This window comes from Hippopotamus amphibius, chromosome 6 (genome assembly GCF_030028045.1).
Source record: "Hippopotamus amphibius kiboko isolate mHipAmp2 chromosome 6, mHipAmp2.hap2, whole genome shotgun sequence".
Classification (NCBI taxonomy): Eukaryota; Metazoa; Chordata; class Mammalia; order Artiodactyla; family Hippopotamidae; genus Hippopotamus; species Hippopotamus amphibius.
Window position 1 is genome coordinate 15,072,816 of NC_080191.1, and position 16,655 is coordinate 15,089,470.

A 16,655-nucleotide genomic window follows, 5' to 3' on the forward strand; every position below is an offset into this window, starting at 1 on the left:
ACATTCAGATTCCAGAGCAAAGTACCTAGTAGAAAGTTCTTTTTGATTTCTCCTATGTTGGCCTTTTATACATTCTTCATCTTTTCCTCCTTTCTTATCCTTCCTCATCTTCCTTGTTTCTGATGCTCAGTCATGCCTGCCATCCCCTGACAAGCCAGCTTCTCAGGCATCCTCACATTTACACGTGACACCCTTAGGCCTTTTATCTAGTTGAAGCATTTCTGCTTGTCCTTTATGATAACTTCATGATAATGTCACCTTCTCCAAAATTCTCCTCTGCCTTTACTAGGCAGCTTTAAAACCTTCTCCTCCCCTAAATTCTTGTCATGTCTGTATTCATCTCCTAAGCTGTCACAATATTTTTTCTTGTCTATATCTGCACTTGTTACACTATAATAGTGTCCTGCTCACATGTTCTGTCTCCCCCTCACTCAACTCTGAGCACATGGAGATAAAGTTTTACCTATAATTCTGTCCCTTGTGCTGAACATAGCACCTGGTATACAGAGGATGGTTGATAGTGATTGTTCAAATAAGTAAATGAGTAAATGTATTTTTAATTGCCATAAGCTCAAAAGCACAATCACTCCAGATTTCTTCTAAAATTTTTGAAATGATGGGAGAAATCATATCTATATATGTGAAAATTATTGTTGAATCTTTTTACTCAATGGCAAGTACTAAAAAGCTACCTAACCTAAATTGACCTTGGACAGATTACAAAATCCATTGGAGTTTCTTTGTCTAAACAATGGATATGATAACAGCTTTTTATGCATTCATTCCTTAAATGTTTATTCAAGTATTTCCATGAGCCAGGTAATACCTAGGTGCTAGTGATAGGATGATGGACAGCCTTAGGGTCCATCCTATTCAGATGTGTATTTGATCTAATGGAAAATTCAGCCAGGAAAAATCATTCATAATGTGATGAATGTTCTCATGTGGGAGGGTCATGGGAGTACCACAGTGCTATGGGGATGTGTTGAGGGAGACCTATTGCAGCTTGGGAGCTGGGGCTCAGGATAGTCTTTCTTTGTGACATCTAAGCCATATGGTATGAATGTGTGTGTGTGTGTGCACGCATGCACGCAGAAATACACATGTACACGCGTGTCGGTGCTTAGTTGGGAGGAGGAGTTGGGGCCAGAATGAGAGAAACAGGTGGACTGGACAGTATTTTCAGAAACAAAGACATTCAATGGCTCAATTTGAAAGACGTAAGTGAGGGACTTAGATTAAAATTTAGACACAAATCTCATTGGAGGGGTACAGGGACTAACGAAGTCAGATCTTCTAAGGCTTTCAAAAAAGTTTTGATTTTATCCTTAGAGCAAGAGAAACTATTAATAGGACAATGGGTCAGATTGCAGTTTTTAAAATTACTTTAATTGTAGTGTGGAGACTGGATTAGTAGGGAGACAGAGAAGAGGCTGTTAGTAATAACCCAGGTGAAAGATTTTGACTTAAGAATTAGAAAGCATGAAAAAAAGGAACAGATTTGAGAGTTCATAGAGGTGTAGAATTAACAACCATTAGAGCTTGATTGTGGGGCTGAAGAAAGGCAGGAATCAAGGAAGATGTTCAAGTTTCTGTCTTTGGCTGCTGGTGGCAGAAGAGCCAGCTACTGGAGGAAGCAAGGATACTGAAGTGATAATCTGTTTCCCTAGAATTGTTTCGTTTAACAGAATTGTTTTGAAGATTAAATGTAATAGTTTATATGACAGCAACTACCTCAATGCCTAGTGCATCATAGCTGCTTTCTATAGTCATTTCAATTCCCTTCTCTTTTCCAAAGTTGTATCAGTAATTTAGTAGCAAAACTGGGACTAGAATCCCAGGCTTCTGTTTACCAGTCCAGAGTTCTTTGTTAATGGACTGCTGATCTATAAACAAAGATGAAACACAGGAATTTTAAAGCAAATATTCACAACTTATCCTGGAATTGCTTACAAGCTGACAGCTCTCCAACTTATTTTTAGTTTATATTTAAAATGAATCATATGTTCCAAAATGACTGACAGAAACACAGCTTTGTTTCTGAAGCCAATTCTCTTCCATCATTTTGGACATCATTCAGAGCTATAACAGACTTTCAGGGTGTTTAAAAGCATTCATCCACGACAACAACAAATGCTAATTATCATAAAAAATAAACAGCTCCTGTTAACATCGTTCTAAGAATTTCTCCTACTCCAGCACTATATTTCATCTATCATCCCATCTGTTTTGGGGGTGGGAACAAAGACTGGATGAAAGCATAATTATCATGTATCAAACTGGACAACATAACAAAATAGAAATGAATATAAATGGGAGGAATAGCATACATAATAAATCTGGAAAGGGAAGAAAGAAACATAAATAAAATGCATACTGAATCCTGCAGTAAACAGCAGATACATGAGTCCATAATGAAGTTAATAATGTTTATCTCATTGGATATGAGGTGGATTTTCTCCCATTTCAGTTTACAGTCCTACTGTCATCAGATTTTCTCCTTCATGACCAGATAGTCACCTTGTTCACCTGGGAAGTTTACACATTCTCTCTGTTGATTTCTATCATTAAAATTCCACCTTGAGACTTTTAAACATATCCAAAAAGACAAAAAAGTCTACTTCTATATGTTTATGAATACAATTCAAAGAGATTCTTCTATCTGTCTTAGAGTCTGTTCTATTCTCTAAAAATCAAGAATAGCAAAGTTCTCAAAAGTGCATTAAATTGAAAAGCAGGTTACAAACGCAATTATTTCACTACCAATAGTATTTAATAGTATTTAAAACATGAACAACCACATATTCCTAAATAGAAACTAGAAACTCAAGAAAGGGCAGGAGTTTGTTTCTTTTACTGGCATATACTCACACCTGTTACTGTCCCTGGCATGCAGTAGGTGCTTCATCAATATTTGTTGAACCTAATATTGCATAAAATGGAGTGTTAACATGCTTTTTTCCCCTCAGAGGATTTTTAAGGCATACTTATTCTATGAGTGATTCTGTAATGACTCTCGGCATTCATATTTATTTATTTTATTTATTTATTTATTTTTTTAGAGTTTTGTATATATTTTCTTTTTAATTTTATTTATTTATTTATTATTTTTTGGGGGGTACACCAAGTTCAATCATCTGTTTTTATACACATATCCCTGTATTCCCTCCCTCCCTCGACCCCCTCCACCCTCCCTCAACTCCCCCCCACCCTCCCCGTCCCAGTCCTCTAAGGCATCTTCCATCCTCGAGTTGAACTCCCTTTGTTATACAACAACTTCCCACTGGCTATTTTACAGTTGGTAGTATATACATGTCTGTGCTACTCTCTTGCTTCGTCTCAGCTTCCCCTTCACCCCCCGCCCCCACCAAACCTCGAGTTCTCCAGTCCTCAGCATTCACATTTAAATAATCAAAGACTTTTGGAATATCCAAGTATTGATGTTACCTTCAAACGACGGTAATGGTAAGGTTTCTTTTAATTAGTAACAAACTATTTTAATAAATGTAATCGTAGGTCAAGTCTCCATTAAAAGTACATACATCTAATTAACTGACTATATATGTTTCTCTATTTAAATTTGTCTCAATGAGGTAAATATTTAGAATATTATTCAATGCAAAGGATCAACTACAAGTGAAACATCACTTGCCAAACTATGATGTGACCTTGATCACAAATCCCATTATCTCTTTATTCAATCACCACATATATGAAATAAAAATGTCAAACACATACACATAGAAACAGAATAGTAAGAAAAGGTGGTATATCATAAACGTTTTGAACATTTGCCAAGTTCCTACTGCGAGGAGTTTTAAGATAATAAGAAATAACTACATAATATCACATGTATCACACATATACCTATAATAAATGTGTGTGTGAATATATACCATGTGCATGTGCATGTACGTATGAGGATTTGTGATGTTTAGTCAGAATTCACCTGAATTATAACAGGAGGGAAAGGAGAAGTAAATAAACTATGCATTCACAATGCTGGGTATTCATATTTGTATATTTCTACATATGACCACCCATAAACATAAGTGGACCAGTTTGTAACTAGAGCATCCCCTGAAGCATCACATTATATACCCTCAGAGAAGCCATTTACACAGAACCTGCCATGCATAATTTGACATATAGAACTTTATCAATGACAGAAAAATAATGATTTGGAATAAAACAATGCAATAAATTTAACAGGTCTAATTTAAGCTTAAAAACACATCAAAGTGTTTTTTTTTACTTAGGAGGTTATTTTAAAGCACTTTCATTGCTGTATTTCTAAAGTTAAAATTTTTAATAAACATTTCACTTTTTTAAGTCAAAAATGCAAAATTACACTGTTAATGTGTATTTAGACTTACTCTTTTTTAATCCCAACTTTTTTACATTTTTCAAATTATTTACATTGTTTTTCCAACCTTGTTCTCTGTTCCCTTGGGAGAGTTCCTATCTGTCAGTTTTCAGGTGGTCAATTTTGTTGGCAAATGGACTAATTTCTGCACATAGTTCTAAATGTTGCATTCATAAACAAAGTGTGATCCTGGTGTATTTGAGGAGAACTTAAATTCAAATGAATTTCAATTCTGATGTAAATATAAAGGCACAGTGAAATATTCTAGAATAAAATATTTTAAAATTCTAATTTAAAGAGCACTATTTAGACCAGTGATAAACATCTTAATGTGAAATTCCTTACCACTAGGTAATAATCAAAATAGTATGCAGTTCCTTCACCAACATAACTTCCAAGGAAATTAATACTTTATTTTTACAGTTCACTTTCTTATATTTCTCTGAGACTTGTTTTTATCTGATACTTCAAGATAACCATTCATACATAAAAATAATAACATGCATTAAAACAAGAAAGCACGGGCAGCCTCCAGCCAGCAAACATTCATTTTAAGGACACGGAAATGAATAACACTTAGTAAATACTATTTTCCAAGTCCCTAAACTACATCTACATATAAACAGTTCCAAAAACTCTGAGTATTTTAATGGGTACTTTAATGTGCTATACAGATATAAAGCTTATTACTTTTCATACACATTCTTTACACATAAACAGCTATAGAAAATGGTAAGGCAAAAGTCTGAATTTCTTTTTTCTATTTTCCTCTGGATTTCTTGATAAGCTTCAGTAACAGCCAATTATGAGGCTTTACTTTGGGAAACTACCCTGAAATTAGTAGAAAAGTTCTTTGAATAAATATTTCAGTATTCTATTTCATATCACCTCTATCCTTCATCCAATACTATAGTTGACAGTCACTGATCTTTCCCAGAAGGAAAGTGCTTATTTTACAAATATAGGAAAAAATAGTGTATGCTTTAGCTGCTCTTTGTTTGGATGTATGAAATTAGTGTCGATGTTTGATTTCAAATATTTTTCCTTCCCTTAATTTAAAAACAAAAAACAAACAAAAAACAAAACAAACAAAAACAATACAGTAAGAATCTCAAATGAGTTTCAGAAAATTATCTATATTTAAAGCATAGCCCCAAAGGCTACTGATTATTCTTACCAGTGCTGTCATCATAGACAACTGTGACAGTTTTCCACTTGAAGAATTGCACCAAGTCCAAAATGGCACGGCTGAGTGAAGAGAAATCTGGGTAGAGACTGACATAGAAGGAATCTTTGTTGTCTGACACCTGGTGCTTCCAGCGAGTCTGGATGTGGGGAACCCCCAGAGCATTGCAGATGGACTGCACTGCATTTGCTGAAGAGCTGTGTGAAGGCCCGAAGATGGCAGCCACTCCAAGAGACAGCTGATCACAGGCTGAAGAGGAGATAGAAGTCTGTCAATAATGAGAGGAGAGATGCCAGTGTGCCAACATTACCACATTATTATTGCAAACCCAAAGGCATCATCCTGGAGGAAGATTTGTTTGCCTTTATTATAACATCTACATCTAGCTGATGTTACATTTTGTCTGACTCCAAACATTTCCGTTTGTTAGAAGGGAAATTGATTGTTAGTAGGGAAATTGACCTAGACACCTGCAGCTCAATGTTCAAATAATTCAGCAAATAGTGTCAAGGGAGGAGTGGGGAAGGAGAAAAAAGGGGAGTAATCTAGAATTTAAGGGGACAGTGTTCATTTTGGAAGAATACTTCCTGTCAGGGGAACAGTGTTCTTTCCCAGATTCACTGGTCATCCTCTACAATTTCAAATTCTTAATTAGAAGCCATTTATCTCCCACTGCCCATCCAAAAAGCTGCGGCCACATATAGCTAAGTATGTGCAAATATCTAATGATATAGGTCAAATTGTACATATAAACACCCATACAAAGCCTGATATGAGTCATACAGGGTGAGTAGGAAGAACATTAAAGTATTTAATTAAATAGATAAGTATTTAATTGTCTTTATTTATTTGGCTTTTGGATACTATGTCTTTTATATTGTGCTAAATTACTTGTTTTAAGTTTATATTTACTTGTAGAAAATTTTATTCATATCAATAATAATTACAGTAATTAAGAGAGACATAAACAAATTAGAGACATAAACAAAACAGATGGGAATAGAAAGACTGTGACAGGACTTGAAATTCTATAAGGTACACTAAAGCAACTGCTAAGTTTGGGTCTAGAAAGTCAGTAATTATTGGAAACATGAAACTCATCTTTAACTAGTTGAAAATCTGGCCTGTGGAGAGGCTAAAGTTTGTTTCATGTGACTGGAAAAGGAAGAATTAGGTCAAATGTTTAGAAGTTTCTCATGAATTTTGACACAATTTAAGGGAAGCAAGAAATGTTCAGAAATGGGAAGTCTGCTCCAACAGGCAATGGTTTGTCTATCCCTGCAAATATTTAAATATGACTAAGGAGAACTGTTATTGGGATTTAGGGATCAATTAGGTGTTCAGAATTAATCCCTCCATATACTTTGGGATTCTACTGTGTATTCTTAAGCATAGAGATATTTAATATATAAATTTTAGTTGGAAAAAAAACACTTGTTTAAACTGTCTTCAAAAATTCAATATGACATAAATATCTAGTTTTTTAATATATAGATTCTTACTTTTAAAATAACGGTTGGAATTCTGAATCAGTAGAAAGGTTAGAGCCTAAAATTTTTCACTCACATAGATTTTAATTCACATACATTGAAAATAAAAGATCTTCTTTCTCCAGATTTTTGACAAGTCACAAATCAAGAAAAGTTAAAAATTCTATGTCAGTTTATATAGAACTTTCTGAAGTGTGTTTCAAATAAGAAATAGAGTTTTCAGGTATCAGAGGAGTCATTTAAAAGCAAGGTATGATTCAAATAATAATTCAAGCTCTAATGCATCAAAGTTTATTGAGCAAAACAGTATTATGTATTAAAAGTATAAGACCATATATCAGTGAAAATATTTACATTTAAACATTCAACTTATGTTCTTGCCTTGGAAAAGTTAATTTAAAAACTTTTTAAGAAAGTGTAAATTAATTATTTTATAATTAACCATAAATATCAGTATCATGCATATATTTATTGAGGTCCCACAAGATTCAGAAATTATGTTAGATTCTCTTTTATATTATCTTTTTACATATTGCTCTGCCCTCCAAGCAGCATTAGGTCAACAAGCAAGAGCTTCACAAGACAAGATCCAAACCACAACATCCACCTTTCCAACATCTCACAAAGAAACTTATTCATACACTTATTTGAGCTTTTTCAGCTTCAGGCCAAAGTCACTTAAAGAATTGGGTTCCCAATGGATTTTTAATGTGTGACAAAATTTGTAAATCCTTTTTAATAGTTTGAAATGAAATGCGTTTACCACCTCATAATTTTGCTAAGATATTTCCAAGATAGTAAGCTGTTTGTTGTTAGAACGTTCTAGTCCACTTTTTTTATGTTGCTACTTTGAAGTCACCATTAAGAAATCTATTAATATTTTATTTAGACTGCACTCATATTCCATATTCTTTGGCCTAAATTATTTCATTTGAGACGAGCTTCTTCCTAATGGAAATAATCATGAACTATGTCACTAATCAAATGCACTTGTCTTGCTGTTAATGACTTATTTTGCAATTATGATGACAAATGTAGTATTTCACAATAACCTTTACCCCTTTTTTCAGCCTTCAAAACCTTTCATCACCCTGACATGGTTCTGAAATGTGGAAACTTATTTTTATTCATAAAGATATGAATTCAAAGGGCAAGCAGAACATAGGTTTTGATAAACACTAGTTAGCTGGGGGAAAAGAAAGATACTTTCATCTCAAGAAATATTGTACCTTATCAACTGCCATTAATATTAATGAGTTTAGAAGAAATCTGTACTGTTAGAATTATAAAAAAATTTGTACATTTCTATTAATATATGGTAGCTAATAAAACAATATTAGCATTACAGAAAAGCAAATGCTGTTTTAAAAATATGAATTTAGAACAAACACTTCCTAAGTCCACTCCTTTGAGAAAATCTACTTTATGAAATCTACTTTCTGTTACATGAATGCTAACTATGCAAAAGGAAAGATCACCTACTTAGACAAAGTAAGCCTATGAAAACATCTCCCAAAACATATTCATTACTAAAACTGTTCTTTGGTTAAAATAATGCCTTGATAATAGTTTCTCTGTTACCTTCCTTCATATATGTATTAAATTTATATATCAGAAAATTATATTAAAACAGTTTTACAAAATAATAAAATAAATAAATTTCATAAGGTATTTTTATTATTTCTTCATATAATTGTTTCATATCATAAGCCATTTATTTTCAGTCACAAAAAGATACATCAAGTGGTTAAAAATGGGCATAAAATATACATAAACGAAAGATCGTTCAAATTTTTTCAATGAAGTTTAAAGGTTAGACTAACTTTTGGAAGTCACTTGGAACCACAGAACTTTCAAGGTAGTCAGTAAATTAAGACCACAGTAATAGAGTGAAACTGACACATAGTGCAAATAAAAGTGTAAAAGTGGATTGTAAAACTTGGCAAAATCCACTGATGGTATTGCTTTACTTTAGAAGGTTCTTAAAATAGGAATACTTTAGTAGCAACACAAAAGAATTAGTGGGGGGAGAAAAAACAATTTCACTATCCCAGGCCTAATGACATTTCATCTTCTAAGCAATTTTTTTCAATAGTTAATCGTATCACTTTTACCTTCCCTGATAAAATTTATGTGCAGTTTGAAAAGAAACATTCACATGAAAATATTCCTAAAGACTTCTTAATTGCTTTGGGGATTAAGAAATCTCTTAAGAATAGCTGAACATTTGAATTCCAGAAAACATATTGTTAAATATCTATCAATTACCTTTCTTGGATGCTTCAAAACTGTCATAGAGGTTTATCTTCTGGGTGTCATAGGTTAGGGTGGTATTGGGCAACAAGGTTCTGTTTCTGTTGATTGTGTTCACAGCAAATCTGAAAGCAAGTTCCTCAGCTCCCATTGGGCCAGATTCCACATATTCAAAAATACCACCTGACAAAAAAAAAAGAATAATCACAGTTCCTGCAAGATAGAGAAAATTCGGGAAGGTTTCTATACTATCATGTATGTATTTGTGCATTTATGTGTGTAAGTGTCTGTGTGTGTGAGTGTGATTTGTCTAAGTATGTGGAGTTTGTGCTTACTTATTCTATGAATTTGAAGATTTGGGATGTGCCCTTTAAGATAAATCCACACTAGCAAAATGTCTTTGATATTGCTACCAAAATTTAACATGACTGGAATATGACTTTGTCTTTTTATTTAGTAATTGCTTCTTTTAGGGCCTAGGTACTTGTAGATCTTGCCTTAAATACTGAACATTAACCCTCAAAATTTTGCACACAGTTCCAAAATAATCAATCCTCTATATTGCTATAAAGCTATAAAGTTAGCATTGGGAAAAGTGAATTAAATTTGTCTCCATTAATTCAGAAATCAGAATCTTTACCAAAAATTTTATGGCACTTACCATGTTAAAATCCCAAAATACTTATTCACTTGCAAATTCCATCATCTTACTTGCAGGAAAAAAGAACGAAGTAGCATTTTTCTATTTGTTTTACTCTAAATACTTTTTCAGAAAACACTTGACATTTTTGAAAGATAACTCTGCCAAACAATGCAAATCCCTTAGTCAGTGAATAACACTGCAGCATGTAATTCTGGCCATAATATGTAGCCTATAATTTAAAGACATGTCCTTTCCATTTGTACCTTCCACCAGCTGTGTCTCAGTCCAGTTCCCTCATTCATGTCCCAGCCTTGATATCATCTTTCTCTTTTCAGTTATGAGTGACCTAACTGGGACCTTGGTCTCCAACAGAATCTCTACCTTATTGCTTTGGTGAATGGAATGAAAAAGGGAGCACCTGATCGCTGACACCCTCCAACCTCTGTCCTTAGGAAAGCACAACATTAAAAATAAAGAACACTTACTTTTCTCCCTTTCAAACTTCACACCATATGCTCTCAGCACAGTCATTCACAAATTAAACTCCCTTGAATAGGGCATTTCCACAGCTTGCAATTCATACCTCATCAAAAGCCTTTTGACCCATGAATGCCAGGTGACTATACTGTCAACAAACTACCTATTCTAAATTAGTAAGAAGACATGGTATGGTAATAATTCCCCTAACTGTAAAGAATTAGGACTCAGAAGACACCACAGTGATTGGACAAATTTATATTCAGGAAGAATTAGAAATTTGTCATTTTACAGAATATTAGTTAGAAATACTTCTCTTATTTTTTCAATTTGATAGTATAGTTACAGAACCATCAACTTTGTGAAATTGTACTCCAAACATGTTTAAAACCTTTGATGACTTATGAGAAGCAGAAAGATAATAAGTATTTACATGCCCAATGGGAGTCAAGAAGAAAATTAGATGTCTTATATATGTGGAGGAAAACGGTGGTATGAGCATGGACTCTGGAGCCAAACTGGGTTTACATTCTGGCTCTGCCACTTGTCATCCAGATAAATTAGCACAGTTGCCTCAATCCTCAATCTGAGTTTCTTCATCTCTAAATAAGGGATGAGAAGGGAGGCTACTGCATAGAGTTGTTATAAAGGGCAAATGTTATCTCACAACAAAGCACTCAGAATCAGTGGCTGCCGTAGAGCAAACACTCCGTAAGTGTTTAAGATGTCACTGAATCTTCAAAGCAACCCCAAGCAGTATAATTTTACAGGAAACAATCCTTTGGCCAAAGATCATGCAGCTATCAAGTGACAGAGCCAACATTAGAATCTGTTCATGCCTGACTTCAAAGCCCTTGCCTATTCCATGACAAATTGCTAGTTTCTTCAAAATTTCATTCAGGCAAAATACACAGAAATTCCTAAAATGTGAGCTATGTTGACTTTAATAATAATATGTAATTAGAACTGTAAGTCATATATGGAACAGAAAAATAATTGAGTAATCGGAAAGTACTCCTTAAGCTTAAATAGGAATACAGAACCAGTTCTAGAAATGCAAACCTGAAGTGGTTCCTTAATGGCAAAATAAAATGGAAAATTAAATATTCTACTTTCCTTAGTTCAAATTTTAATTTGAATGTGGTATATATACAAAACAAGGATACAGAAATGGTCACCACATGACGATAGCAGCTTAAAACGTCCCTATCCTTCACCTCTCTTCAGAATAACAATCTGCTTTGAAAATTGTGTGTCAGAGTCTTCGAAAATTGAAAATACACCAATCCTGTGACCCAAAATTTTGTGCCAGGATATATACCCAAGAAAAATGTATATACGTATTCATCAAAAACCATGTACAAGAATATTCATAACAGCATGGAGTAAATGCATCAGTGATCACCTACATTCAACAGCAGAAGATGAATCTCACAAACAAATTGCTGAAAGGAGTCAGACACAAGGGAATATTGCTATATGATTTCATGTTTTAAAAAGTTCAAAAAATGGTGGGGGGCTAGGTGCAGGGAGGGTGAATGATGTGCTTCTGGGGTACTGGTGATACTCTGTTTCTTATTCTAGTTGCTTGCATATATATTATTAAGGCTTTACACTATGGTTTGTGTACTTTTGTATATATAGATCATCCTTTAATATAGTTTTATGTTAAAAAGCAATTTCATGAAAGTGCTAAGGCTTTTCTAAGTTTGATAACACAAGCAGTAAAAATAAGGGCAATATTGCTGAATGTAATTTGACTATTTGAAAAAAAAACATAATCCAACTCATTAAAATGATTAAAGGAATATGAAGAAAATATATTAAAGTATGCTAGCTAAATGCAAACATAATATATTAGAAAAGAAAAGGGTTGGTATCTTCAATATACAATAATATTAACAAGAAATATAATCACTTCAACGGAAAAACTGTCAAAGAACATGAATAGATAATTAATGAATATTACATGTAAATAATCAATGAATACATAAAAATGTTCAAAAATAGGGAAAAAGAAAGATTAAAACAATGAGATAGAATTTTTACAGATCAAAATAGTTCAGGTATCAGAAAAAAGTACAGTTGAAAAGGAAAATAAATGGATACAAACTTTCTTGAGAACTTTTTTTTTAGTTCATCAAACTTTAAAAATATCATACACTTGAATCTGCTAATTCTACTTATAGGACATAACCTTAAGAAAAATGTGGGTGACTTAACTACAAGGGTGCTCACTTTGTTCATAAGAACAATATGATTAGAAATGCTCTAAATATCCAATGGGAGGGGATTATTTACATAAATAAGGTGCACTTAATTACTAAAATACTATGTGTCTAGCTATTTTTATTCTACAGAAGGTATTTGATGACAAAACGCCTTATAAGAAGTTACAATGTGCACTTATGCTTAACAAAGTATTATGTGTGGTTCATTTTAGATAATAGGCATTTGATTAATTTTCTTCGTGTATATTTTAAATAGTTAATGAACCTGTGGTAATTTTACAATGTTTTAAAAAAATGAATAAAATATGTTTTAAAATGAAGCTAGAATATCAAGGGATAGCAGAAAACAGGACACTAACTAGAGATAGTATGACATTTCAGGATGTTTATGCATCTGTTTCTTTTCTATTGAGAAAGACAACACATTTATATGATGGGAAGAGAAAGTTAAAAGGCAGAAAAGAGAGGGGATAACTGATAAGTTATAACTCCTCAAGAGCCAAAGAGGATCAAATCCAAAGCATGGGAAGTAGACAAATCTTTGGATAGGAGAACACCTTACATACTCAAGCATGAGGCAATGTTCTGTAATCTGTTGATGCGAAGATGAGCAGGGAATTGAGGAAGTACATATTTTATTTCTTTTCTTTATGAAGTAGAAAATAAAGGTTTATAAATTTGATTCTCTGAGGAAGAAATCAGCTATTTTTATTCTAAAAGTATATCTTTGGTTTTAAAACTTCCTAATAAAAAATTGAAAGGTGAAGCATTTTTTCCATCTGTTCTTAGACCTGCAAAAGAGTAACTGTTCACATGATTTTGAACAGGGCTTATTCTCTTGCCTTGAGAAATAATATTTATTTTGTGCTATGCACCTCCTATAAAAGGTGTTTGCTTCTAGACTTATTCGTTTTATTATGAAGTGTCAGAATTGTATATAGCATTTCATAAGCATGTAGTACATGAAGACAGAATTGCTACCCTAAGGAGTTCACAAAAACATGTTTGGTAGATAAAATACATTTCAGGGTAATAAAGAACATAGAAGAATTATAAGATCCTAAATCAGCATCTTAGTAATCTACAATTAAGTGCTTTTCAGAGACCTGTACCAAGGTTTACACAGTTTCACATTTTCAAGAATCTAGAGACCACTTTGTCATTATCATCCAATTCCCTATTCTCTATTGGACGCAAGCAAAATTTCACTTCTTTCTTATACTTACCTTTGGCTTTTTGAAATTTAAAAAAATCACATAGCATAATCATTCTCACAGTTTTATTTTTGTTTGGTTTAATTGCTTTGTCTCTTTGTTTGCTTTAATTTAGGAAAGGCCATCACATCTCACATAACCTCTGTATCAAAAAATATGCCTGCAATTCTTTCTCCAAGCTTAGAGTAAAAGTTAATAGTTTCCATCATGCTTGTTAAAAAAGAGAGAAACAGAATAGAACAGCCTTCTTTTCCCTAAGCATAGTTGCCCCACTTTGTTTAGTATGTATAGAAGACCAAATGTCAAGGAATCTCTCATTTACACATAATTCACAACACTGCAACTTTCCCTATCACAGGCCCTGACTCACAAAAGAACAACATTACTCGAGACTTGAAATAAAAGATTTATATTAGTCAACTGCTAAAGCCTATCCATTTTTTTTCTCTTTTAGGTCAATTTTAACTACTACTGAGGATTCTATGACTCTTAAACCTGTGATGGATGTGCCAACCAACGTCACATCTAACTTCTAAGATTGTTCAAATAGGTCCTATCATAAAGTAGGTACAATCAGTGTCTTACAGACATTCAGTTTAATAAAGGAATCAATGCTATGAATGACACATCATCTGTTATCCTCAGAAGATATGCTGTTTCTTTCAATCAACTGTTATAATCTTATTTTCTATATAAACAAATGCAAAAGATGTTCTCCTCATTTTAATTTTCTACAAATCCTTATCCAAAGGATAACATCATCTCTTTCTTTATCTCTCTCCACTATATGAGGACATAGAGGGATGGCAGCTGTCTGCAAGCCAGGAAAAGCAAGCTTGCCAGAAACTAAACCCTTCAGATCTTAAGCTTGGACTTCCCAGCCTCTAGAACTTTTGTTTAAAAGTCCTGGCTTCATCTAAGTTAAGGGGTTGCAGGTTCAAGAAGAGGTTGGTCTGAGGAACAGAAACCCAGCTTGCTCTTCAACAAGTTTAATAGCATTGGTCCCTAAGAGTCTTCCTTGGGCGCTGGCTGGATCAGTTCCTGAGTAACTGCAGCTTGGGAAATCCTCCACTGGAGGTGGCATCACTTCAAAGTTAGATGGATCCTGTCCTACATGCCCCAGATCTCACCTTTTCAAAGTTCTAGAGAGAATGACCAGCATCTATGTCATCACAGTACAGACCTTTAAACTCCCAAAGTTTAGAAGACACACTAACATCCCAAAGCCAAATACAACCACTGGAACAGGCTTCCTTCTGAGCCCCAATACCGTTTGGTCCAGAGCTGCAAAGTTAAATGTTTACACTGGAGATTCAGTAAAAGGTGATGAGGACCAAAGAGCACTCACCCCATCAAAAGGGAAGTTCAGCTTTTTAAAATGCTCTGCTGGATAAACTCATCAGAGTATATCCACTAGACCACCAATGACCACTGAGGCAGATGAATGTGCTTTCCAAGGAAGGGTGTAGACCCCTCACACTACTGTGGTTGAATTTTTACTATCACACACAGCCACTACATGGGGGAAATGTGAGATGGAAGACAGAAGATAGATGCTCCAAGGCTTTCCCTGGGTGTTAATAAATTCATCCCATCTCATTTCAGAGCTTACAATGCTATCAGAAGAAACGTCCCCAGTGGTTAATTTCACAGATTATCACAGCCTGCAGAGGGGGTACAGAAAATCTACCACCCAACAGAGTTCATTCTCTCAGAAACACTTTCCAAAGAATACTCCTAAGACAGGCCAAAATTTAGAAATGTATGATGGTGGCACATCCAGGCCCATAGCATTTAGCTTCATTCATATATCCCTTTCAAGAGCCCCTCTGACTCCAGCACAATTGGCCTCTCACCATTGAGGGTGGTCTTTGTTCCAGGACTAAAAACAAACCAATAAAAAATAAAATTATCATGTTTCTTTATTAATATCAACAGCCATTTTAAAAATGCCCTGGCTATTAAATGACATTAGAGAATTGTTTGTTTCTTCTTTCTCCTTAGGAAAAATAATGATATTGTTTATGTAAGAAAATATCCTTGTTCTTAGGAGATCCATGATGAAGTGTTTAGGTGTGAGGTGTCACAAAAACAAAGATGGAAAAATGTTAACAATTGTTTAATCAAGGTGTTGAGTACAGGAGTATTTATTTCATTTAAATTTTTCTGTATATTTAATTATTTCATAATAAAGTTTGGGGAGAAAAGAAAAAGGACAGGATAAAATAAAATTCCGATACTTATCATTTTGTTATTGCTGCATGTTTTTAATAGATTTCTCAAAAAGACTGTTAAATCAATCTGCAAATATTTATAAAAATGCTTACTATGTATTAATACTAAAAGTGTACTATTATTATTAATGTAAAGGGTACAGGAGTCTAAGAATGACACAATCAATTATCTCATCTACCCATCTTTGGATATTCAGATTGCTTCTAACACTACAATATGGGTCTCTAGGAATGGCAGACCTGCTGCCATCTAAAGCTTCTTTATTCTCTGGGAGAGTTCTAGCACAAAGTTCTCTCATATATTAAGCCATCATCTGCTTCCCTGAAGCTTCTAACCATTTGTTCTGATTAGAATCAATTTAAGCCCAGCCTTCATGTGATCATATTCCAGAATTTGAAAACAGATACCAACTTCTTACTACATTTCCTTTATCCAGGTTAAAACTTTTAAATCTTTTAATGGTTTGTCACATGACTATTCTGATGCATTCATTTCTCTAGCTATTTTTTTCTTTGAACGTACACCAGTGTATCTGCAGCTCAATGTGAGTCCATTTCTTA

At 33.8% G+C, this 16,655-nt stretch overlaps 1 protein-coding gene across 3 annotated transcripts in view; it reads right to left on the bottom strand.

The window, feature by feature from the left end:
• GRIK2 (glutamate ionotropic receptor kainate type subunit 2) overlaps positions 1–16,655 on the bottom strand; it is a 618,311-nt gene that overhangs the window by 377,853 nt on the left and 223,803 nt on the right. For all 3 annotated transcript variants that reach the window (XM_057738750.1, XM_057738752.1, XM_057738751.1), the window contains exons 2-3: positions 9,311–9,478; positions 5,544–5,801 (exon numbers count right to left, since the gene is read on the bottom strand). In XM_057738750.1, coding sequence (XP_057594733.1) covers positions 5,544–5,801; positions 9,311–9,478 — 426 coding nt within the window. The remainder of the gene's footprint in view (positions 1–5,543; positions 5,802–9,310; positions 9,479–16,655) is intronic.